The sequence below is a fragment of the Thunnus albacares genome, chromosome 22 (genome assembly GCF_914725855.1).
Source record: "Thunnus albacares chromosome 22, fThuAlb1.1, whole genome shotgun sequence".
NCBI lineage: Eukaryota > Metazoa > Chordata > Actinopteri > Scombriformes > Scombridae > Thunnus > Thunnus albacares.
The window spans coordinates 13906581-13917191 of NC_058127.1; the positions used below are offsets into that span (position 1 = coordinate 13906581).

Here is a 10611-nt window from a genome sequence, read left to right on the forward strand (position 1 = left end):
TCAGGAGAATCAAACAAGTACTGAGAAGCATACTTACTGGGAAACATATTCCTACAAGGAAAATATATCAAGTCTTTACAGTGAGCAGCATCATCTACATCTCAAATCCAACTGAATACTTTAACCATTTCAGAACTGCACAGGACCTCCAAACGATGATAAAGTCACCCAAACGGTCAATACCTTTCTCTCTTATAAAAAGGTGTTCACCCTCCGGAGGAGCAAAAGTATTTCTGTCTACAGTGTCAAATCCTTCAATTGAAACATTCTTTGGAGCTGAGCCCAGGCTGAATAGGTCAGCATTACCGTTCTGTGAGTTTAATTTCCTGCACTTTTATGAAGATTTACCCTGGGAGCGCTTTTGTCTGCTTGAAGGTTATCAATGTCTTTTCGGCAACGGCCTCTTTCACAAAAGTGATGTAAAAATCAATCTCGAGGGGCAATAATTTGTGCTCAGAACAAAATAACCTCAACAACCTGAACTGTCTGACAATTTAGCAGTTTGTTCTGCCTTTTCTGTTCACACTTTCCCCTCCCCCCCGTCTTCCCTTGTCCACCTCTTCTCCTTGAACACTGCTAGTGTGTGCTGGAACATCTGCATCTTGAACTTCTCTCTACTCTTGTTATCACCCAGATTGATCTATACTGTGCATGGAAATCACCCCAAAAGACAAACGCAGTTCCAAAGTGCAGTTTAGGAAAAGAGGATGTTAACATTCCTCTCTGCTGATATCAGCACAAAAACCTCATGACACCAGGAAGCATGTCTGAGTGTACTAACCTAAATAATATTTCCAGTTTTATTTCAGTTTCCAGATACATTCAAGATAATTTGAGAGTCCAAATCTAGATAAAATAATACCAGTCTGAGTAAAATCTTTTAAAACAGGGAATCAGAAATGCCTGCTAACCTTTTCTTATAAGTAACTGACCTCTCCGCTATAAACAGTCATCTGTCATCTGACACTTAACCAGCTGCATTATTGTCTTCCATTACCTAATCTTAGGAAAGAGAGAGAAAGGAAATGGAAACAGTTCAAATTCTCCACACTGATCACTGTTGTTGCAATCTAGCAATAACCTCTACTTCCTATTTTATAAGCTTATCTATCACCATAACTCTGCACTGAATACTAATGGCGTAAAAAGGCCCCATCTGTTTGTGGCTTACCAATCTTTCCGCATTCAGGAAATCACATGTAGCTAGAAAAGCAAATCTAAGACTCGCTTACTCACTCACTTACTTATTTACTTACAGACGGGTGACAAATTAATGGAAAAACCTGAATAAATGAGTGGAGAAACATAACAAATGCAAATGCCTCTACACAGGTGCATTGCATGGTACAATTAAGCAATTAACATCCAATCATGCTCTGTTGCATGTATAAAAATTCTGAGCAGGCCCAGTTGATTCTGATTTTGTATCAAGATGGCAAGAGGAAAAGATCTGATTGGTATTGAAAGAGGGTTTATTATTGTGGCAGGAGCGTCAGTCACAAAGACAGCTCAACTGGCTGGTGTATCAATAGGAACAACAAGAGATTTATGGGAAAGACATCAGCAAATAGGGTTGGAAGTTGTGGTCGACAGCGCACATTAGATGACCGTGATGCTCGTGCATTAATGTGATATGTAAGGAAAAACAGAAGAGCAACTCTTCCTCAGGTGACTGAGAATGTCAATGCAGGATGTGATTAGACTGTCAGCAAGAACAGTCAGTTGACAATTACATAGGGAGAGATGTTATAGCAGGGAAGTGCATAAACCTCTCATTACAAAGATGAATGCACATTTGAGAGTTCAGTGGTACAAAAACCATTGACACTGGTCTACAGAGATGTGGAAAAAGTGATATGGTCAGATGAGTCATCCTTCACCAGTGCGTATGTGGCGTTCCCCAAGAGAACAGAACAGGCCTGAATATTTGACCCCTACAGTGAGGGGATCTGGTGGCTCTGTTATGCTGTGGGGGGCATTTTGCTGGCATGGTTTGGGTCCACTTGTCCCCTCGGAAGAAAGAGTCACTGCAAATCAATAAAAAGTTGTTCTGAGTGATCACCTTTGTCCTATGATGAAACATTTCTCTCCTGATGGGAGTGGCGTCTTCCAGGATGACAAGGCCACCATCCATAGGGCACGAGAAGTCACTGAATGCTTTGATGAGTAAGAAAATGATGTGAATCATATGCTATGGCCTTCACAGTCACCAGGTCTCAACCCAATTGAACACCTACAGGGGATTTTGGGCTGCTTGTTAGACAGTGCTCTCCACCACCATCATCAAAACACCAAATGAGGGAATGTCTCTTGGAAGAATTATGTTCATCCCACCAGTAGAGTCCAGAGACTTGTAGAATCAATGTCAAGGCGCAATGAAGCTGTTCTGGCAGCATGTGGTTACGCAACACCTTATTAATACACTTTATGTTGGTTTTTCTTTCTCTTTCTGGTACTTACTCAGAGCAGGGTGCAAAATTAACTTTTTTGTCCACTGACTAAATGGCTAGTCATCATAAAAATTTAACCCACCACACAATGGATTACCATTGTTTTTCTGTCTGGTGAGTGAAGCCACTGGAATATTTTACCTGCATTCGACTGGTGGCTGCTGCTAATTTTGCTCCCTGCTTACTGACCATACCTGTTTGCTTTGGATCTCTTTAGCCCGAGTGCAAATATCTTTCTGGAAAAATGTGATGTGTTGAACATCCAAATTGCACCACCCACCAACAGGTCAAATTCCTTTCTACAAATGTCTGCTGTGAGGTAATTACAAGTATGTGATAAATAGACAGGGAGGAGGTTGCAGTTACCCCAAACTCCCACATCTCCTGACAGCATTAACTGCTCATCTTCACCCAGCATACTTCTTAAAGGGGACATATCATGTTTATAGTGCATTTCACTTATTTGTATACTCTTATAATGTCTGATGTCTAAGTTAAACATGGTCAAAGTTAAAAAAGTTGAGGTGAATGTGAATGGGCTTCAGTTTGCTCTGAGCACTTTGTTTGCGATGTTATCTCTACTTCCTCATCCAAATGACATAAGATTGTTTGTGCACGCCCACAAACAACGACCGTCCTTTCTGTTGTCTTTGTTGCTAAGGTTGTGCAACAGGTTGTTCACATTGTCCAATTGCATATTTCAGATCAGATGTAAGCTCAAACATGTGCTAATGTATTCAAGAAGTTTCCATTTCAAGTAAAGAATGAGAAAAAGAAGTGAAATCCGACTACTACTATTTGTTTACGTAGCCTCCTGAACCAAGTTTGCCGAGATGCAGCTTCCAGAAGCTAACCAATCAGAACAGAGTGGGCTCATCGGGAGGGGGGGCTCAAAGAGACAAGAGCTAAAACGGTAAATAATGCAAAGATATTCCAGTAGGGCCCCAGAATATATAGACCTGGAAATGTGCATTATACATGCCCTTTAAATGCAATTCCACACAATGCTCCCAGACAAGTACGTTAATTTTTAATCATTTCGGAGATCGAAAAAATATTTGGCTTCCCTATCTCGTGACCCCTCACATTTATCTTAGGGGGGGGGTGTCAAATAGAAGTGTGTTCACACTCTGTATGCGATAGCATTACATGAGGTGGTGAAAACACACAGACACACTACATTAATGTATTTTTAATTCCAAACCAACACACGGGATAACAAGGTCTAATTGAATGAGCATGAAGATTCAGCCCTGGCCTTTTGTGGGCTACAGACCCCCAATGACTCTTCATGGAAAATGGAAACAGACCCAGAATTTTTAAAGATTATGAAGAAAACCAAAAAGCCGGGCATTGGCAAGAGTACTAAAAGCAGAACACTAGCTTGAGTATTCCTTGATGTAAAGACGATAGTGCTCGTCTTTGACACATAAATAGTCCTAGAGACTCTTTATAAGAGCTTCAACGGGCTGTGTAAAGCATTCATCAAGATATTTACCCAGAAAAGTCAATAAAAGTCTGATTAATAACAAGTCAAGGATCCTATTCAAATATACACTTCATTTTGTATTCAAAACATTTTCTGTGTTCCTCTAAACACACCCTGGAACTTAGTTTATTTATGTACTTAAAAGCAACATTTTGGAGATATAATTTAAAGTTTATAACATACTTGATACAGTTCCTAAATGTGTTTTTGACAGACACTGTTCTCCAAAATGTATCTTCTCAAACATTATAGTTACTTCTTATACTGTAATGTCATAGAGTATCCTTTGGCTGCTGGTTTAATGCAAATCACTGAACCTCACTGCCATCATCTTACAGATAGTGGTGCCAAATTGGTTTAACAAGTAACTAGAAAGTTAACGTCTGTCCTCTGAACAAAGTCATGAGGTTTTCAGATTAGGTTTTGAATGTTTAATACAGAAAATGACACAAATTGGGATCATGGGAAAAGTGCACTTTTGCACTGCAGCACTTTTTAAGGACAATTCTTAAAATGTAAACCTCAGACCTTGAGAAACTAGCTAGTATACAGAATATAAAGTTCTTTATTACATTAAGACAAAACTTCATGTTGACTTAAGCTTTATTAGGGCTATAATAAATTAACTGGGATGGGCTGATGCTCCTAATTTCTGCAGCGGTGATGGAAGAAGTATTCAGGTCCTTTACTTAAGTAAAAGTACTACTGTCACACTGTGAAAATACTCCACTACAAGTAAAAGTCCTACATTCAAAATCTACTGAAGTAAAAGTATGTATTATCAGCAAAATTTACTTAAAAATATCAAAAGTAAAAGTACACACTACACAGGAAATGCTCCCTGTCAGTGTCTTCCAATTATATATCATGTTTTTGGATCAATATTACTGCTGTATTAATGTGCATTTTACTGCTGTAGTTATTTGAGGTTGTGCTAATTCTAACTACTTTATATACTGTTGATTAGTTTAACCTACAGTAATGCATCATAATCAATAAGAGCATCATATTTGTAGCGTCGCTGTCCTGTGAGAACCACATATCTCTAAAAGGTCAACAAGCTCAGAAAAAAACAGTCAGGTTTTCAGCTTTGTGAGAATGCATTTTCCAGCTAAATAGTTTATTTATCTTAAGAAGTAGAAGAATTTTCTCAACCCATGAAAGGAGCATTTAATCCTTACAATTTAGAGATACATGGCTTTCACTAGACAGGAAGGGTATGAAAATGTACAATGTGAAAAGCTGTCAGACAAATGTAGTGAAGTAAAAAGTACAATAAATACCTCTGAGATGTAGTGAAATGGAAGTATAAAGTTGCATAAAATGGAAATACTCAAGTAAAGTACAAGGACCTCGAATTTGTACCTAAGTACAGTACTTTAGTAAATGTACCTTCGATACATCTCGGTACACTGTACGAGTTAGAGAAAACTAAAATTAAGTTTTTTTCAGGGTTTGATAACATTAGTCATTCAACGCCTCTATAACGAGGGGCTAACGTGTAAAGTGGTGAATATTACGTTCACAATGATATTTTCAAAGCAGCCTTTCAATTTTCTTCTATATTACAGTCTTTAATGGATGCTCACTTTTTCCTTCGCTTTACATTAGCTGCATCGTATCTTTGAGTTCGCCTGGATACGTGTCCAGTATCCTCCCTAAACTTTGCCTCCAGTTGACCCCATGACTTACACACTAGCTTCTTACGGGATGTACATCAAGCTTTTCTAGAAAGGAGATGAGAAACTGTGACATATCGACGACACTTGACTAAAGCTGCACCTTTTCTAATTTCCACGCAGAAGAGGAGAAGCTCGGAAACTTACGCGTTACGATGGCTGAATCGGCCATTGATGGGTAGGACAGCGGCGAGCCGGCGGGCTGGTAGTGTAGTAGTGACAGGCGGCCGTTGGGCGCTGTGGTCACCGCCAACCGTGGTCACTATAATAAGATAAAAGGAGGGACAAACACCGCAAACATCAACGTTGTTTCCTGATTCTCAAACAGCGGATACGCCCTGTTCTTAAAGGGGAACCCCCCACTCCATCCCTCAAAAAGCAGCGCGTTATTCTTTTTCCCGCTGCATTCTGTGAAGACCCGCCCCTACTCTGTCTCTGATTGGCTCTGACTTTGATTTTCTTGCCTCATGCCTAAATTTAACCAATCTGACCAACGAAGACAATGAGCACTAGCCAATCAGAGACAGAGGAGGGCGGGTCTTCGCGGAATGCGGGTGGGAAAACATACACCGTCGATTGAGTAAGATGAGTCACGTAGTAAGACTTCCGTCTTCGTTAGCCGTTGCTTAAAAAATGCGGTTTTCAGTAGTTCAGATTGTTTCATATGCTTGTAGTTTATGTAGTCATTGTAGTTTTGACATTTGAGACTTCTGTATTGATTATTTTAAATAAAATCCACAGGTGTGCGGTAAAGTAGACGTTTAACCTGTTTCCTTCAACTAAACAAAGATGGCGACCATAACATCACAAAATAGAAATATTGATGGAGCCATAACAGGGCCAACTTTTATTTCAACTAATTTGTTAAATGTTAACCTTAAGTAATTTAAAGTGGGTCTCATCTCTCTCACGTCTCTCATCTTACATCCTTTCCTCGTCCCTTTCGTTCTTTTCAGAGGGTTCACAAAGGTTGAATTTTGCCACTTCTCCAACAACGTGGAAAAAAGTGTTCTTGCTGCTTTTTAAAAGAAACTGTAGCAAGGTTCAAATCAGAATACATAGATGACAGTCAAAAAGGTAAGTGGGCTGCAAGATAATGTTAATTCAAAGTCCAAAACAGATCTGTTCCATTATCCAAAAACTGATGAATAACCACTTAGAGTGTGAATTGCATGAAAAGCATTAAACCTGGCAACTCAGAGAAACCAGCCCGAAATACAATCTGGTCATAAAACAAACATAGTCATTCTTAATTGGATGAAGGCGAAAGTATTTCAGATTTCATTTCAATTCTGTATGCTCTTCCAATTGAGCACATGTATGACAAACTAGGCAGTAAAATGTCTGGCCAAAGGTCCAATGCAATGAGTAACAGTATCTCAAGTAGTCCTTTAATATAATCTGCAACATATCTTATCTGTCCTTCCACCCAGTCTAGTTCAATAAACAGGGAAAAAGTCTGAGTGTGTGTGTGTGTTTTTTTATGTCATCCATAAATGATTTAAACTGAAACATGTTTCTCACATCCGTTCCCTGCTGCAGGAGAGCCAGTTGGAGTACCAGTGAGAGTGAAGTGCTGAGGAGTCATCACAGTAGTGCTCATTCTTGAGCCAAAGTGAGTAATACGTCAGACTAAGTGGTTTCTTCCACTCCATTTCCCGTCTACTATCTTCGCCTGCTGTCTCTTCTTCCTCAATCTCATTTCTGTCAACGGTGTGCTGATCCTCCAGTGAAAGAGATTCAGATTCACCCGCTCCTTCAGCCTTGAGGAGCTGCACAGCCTGATCGTTCTACTAAGGGAGCTGTTGGTGGATCCTGACTCCAGCATCGCCAAACAGGTAAAGAGGATGTTTAGTAAAGGAAATGCACACTTTTTTTGTTTGTTTTACAGCTTTATTTGATATTTAAGTGGACCTCATCACATTGTGAATAACATTTCTTATTTTTCTCACAATGACAAATGTTTTTTCTGGATATCAACTGATCTTAGACCCAAGAACAAAAGATTTTAAGAAAACAAACACAGAAATCAGTCTGTTAAACATACACTAAGTGCTGTGAAATGAAATGTATCTGTGTGTGTAGCTGATTGTTGGTAACTTTTTTTTTTTTGGACAATGGCTCTATTCCCTGGTGAGCATTGTGAGCCATTCGGGCTCTACAGCTCACTCTGGTAAGTGTTTGGTTGGCTTACGTATTACGACACACAAATCAGCAAGACCACCGGTGCATCGGTCTGTCACCAGAGAAGAAGAACATGTGTACATGCTGTTCTACGAAAAGCAGGTAAGAGAACAGTTCTATTCATATCCAAAAAAGTGTATTTCATGTGTTGGTTTCTTTTTTGAAGATGCTGATAGACAGTCATGTTCTTAACAACTTTCTCATAGAGCAGGAAAGAAAAATATAGCATTGTTAAAACAAACTAACACTTCACTTATGTATGTGTGTGTTTTGCCTTATCAGCAATAGGCAAGTCTCATGGTTGGAGCACAAAGAAGAAGAAGAAGAAAGGGCCAGCCCAGTGCCTTTAAACAACTTTTTATTTTTTATTTTTGTTGCTGTTAAGAAAATATTTTTTAAAACACTGACACACTCAAATCAAGAAGTATAAATGTACTTTATGCATTAAATATGTCTTATACACCAATCTCATTTATGTGACTTATATATAACAAGTACTTATATACTTTATTTACGTAAAAGTAGAAATACCAACCTTTAAAAACACTGCATTACCAGTAAAAGTCCAGCACACAAAATTTTACTTAGATAAAAGTTCAGAAGTAATATCAGCAAAATGAACTTAAGTATTAAAAGTAAAAGTTTTATAGTATTGGATATATTGTATTATTGACACATTAACGTGTAAGCAGCATTTTTACATTTCGGCTGGTTGAGCTGGAGTACTTTTTTTTAACTGCTTTATACAGTGTTTTTATCTATAACACTTCAGAGTATACAGTATATTTTTCATGAACCTATTTAATCTGCAAACTGTAGCTGTCAAATGAGGTGGAGTAAGAAGTACAATGTTTTCCTCTGAAATGTTGTGGAGTAGAAGAACAGTTACATAAAATGAAAGTACCCTTAACATTGTACTTCAGAAATAGTTACTTGAGGAAATGTTGTGTTCTGAAAATGGCAGAATAAATGTGATAATCATCCTTCCTACTAGGACTGGAGGTACTATTGTTGCACTTTATGTTGGTATGAATCCATATTTGAAGTTCTATGACTTGAAGTACTATTGCAGTATTTTGTTGAATTCTTGTGTGCAAATCTTGTCAGTTTGATTGTTTTTCCTGTTCAAAATGCCACGTCAATGTCCCTCAGGATTATGTAAAAGTTATTTTTGAATAAGTTATTTCTTGTTGTTGTTGTAAGTACAATTGTATTTATTATTACATGTACTTATTTAACATACTTATTATCTTCTTTATGAAATTCAAGTTCAATTGAAAAGCAGTTGTTGGAGAGTGATGGGTGTGGGTGGGGCTCCAACCTAAAGCTTGTACTGTGGTTTTACTGTATGTTTTGTTGTTTCATTGTTTTATGTTGTGAATAAAATATTTTTCACCTGAAAACTCTTCTGTGAACAACTCAACGATTGAGCCCCTTGACCCTTTTAGCACTTTGTTGATGCACTTCTTTCTTGTTGTTTATGCTATTTCTTATACACTTGTCTAGTTCCAGTTGTTTCTTACTTTAATAATTATATTTGAACAAATAAAACAAAACCTTCTGTCTAGCTCTCTTTCTCATTGCACTTGCACCTGGTCAGCTAATCACTAATTGGACAGATTATCTGCCCCAACGTCACAAACAGAAAATCAACCAAAATGCATACTTAACCACCGTAAGGTTGAGCCCAGATGATTTAAGGTGAAACTCAAATAAAACTATAGCTACAAATTAAACAAGTTTGTATTCTCTTGCTTGTATAACCTGGCTTTAATTTAAATTAACGGATCAACTGTAAATTTGATTAAAACCATCAATATACATACCAAAAACATTACTATACACATCTGCTTTCTTGACATGAAATATTCTCCATACAGTATGTTCTTAGATATTAAAGATAATAAAACCTTTACGTAGGAAAAGCACAGTTGTAATTAATGATGCTAAGTAACAACAGCAATATTAATATGAGCAAGTGTCTTACTGTTACAGAACAAATCCATCATTAATGTTAATAGTTACACCTGTGATTTAACTGCCATGATGTCATAATGTCAGCAATGGAAAAGGTTATTTTTTCTAATGACACAGAGAGAAGCAAATAAGGATTAAAAAATACTTGAATAAGCAATTACAAATGAGATTCTGCCCAACAGGTGACTAAGAAAGATAATATTGGGCAAACCCACGGTGCTTATTGTTGAACTTGATAGAAAATTAAAGAACTTGATAGAAAAATGGCTCAGCAACAGCTAGTTTTAAGCACTTGTTTAAATGCTACAGAGACAAAGCGTTATAGTATGATGTGAATAGTTTTCTTCTTGTCAGTCTAATAGTAGTTTCAGTTGTGATTACACAGACTGATTATATTACTCCAGTATGTCAGTGTTTTCCCTCCTATGGCACCAAATGTATGCAATGCTGCCCTCTACTGGACATATCCATGTAGTTTGAATATCCCATTCTTATAGTGGCTGATCCACATCACACTGCTTGTAGAATGCAAATGTTTGTATGTGCAAAGTTAAGTATGACATTTATCCATCCTACATACTGAATTGTATGCACTAACAAGTGGATGAAGAATGTGATTCTAGATTTTGTGACTAATAGGTAACTTCTTTGTAAGTAGCATATTACTAGTGCAATGGTCAGGGAAGGATTTTGAATTAGTTTTAATTTTTCGCATGTCATCCACTGTTCAAAGCATTTGGATGTGATATATACTTTTAAAACATGCATAAGGGTTTTCCCTGAGTCAGAGCAGCATATGTCAGTATTGCACTGAATGGTTTGAAACATATCA

The 10611-nt window shown here is 37.7% G+C and overlaps 1 protein-coding gene and 1 long non-coding RNA gene across 3 annotated transcripts in view; one reads left to right on the forward strand and one right to left on the reverse strand.

The window, feature by feature from the left end:
• Positions 1 to 6027, reverse strand: part of rell1 (RELT like 1) — a 30651-nt gene extending 24624 nt beyond the window's left edge. Inside the window, exon 1 of the mRNA XM_044341395.1 lies at positions 5766 to 6027. Coding sequence (XP_044197330.1) covers positions 5766 to 5790 — 25 coding nt within the window. The 5' untranslated portion in view covers positions 5791 to 6027. The remainder of the gene's footprint in view (positions 1 to 5765) is intronic.
• Positions 6028 to 6204: 177 nt separating this feature from the next.
• LOC122973686 lies at positions 6205 to 9369 on the forward strand. Of its 2 annotated transcripts, XR_006400106.1 has the most exons (5): positions 6205 to 6359; positions 6575 to 6695; positions 7161 to 7233; positions 7349 to 7904; positions 8085 to 9369. It is a non-coding gene; the product is annotated as an uncharacterized LOC122973686 (long non-coding RNA). The 2 variants fall into 2 exon arrangements; XR_006400105.1 differs by having other exon boundaries at positions 6205 to 6695.
• The last annotated feature ends 1242 nt before the right edge of the window (positions 9370 to 10611 follow it).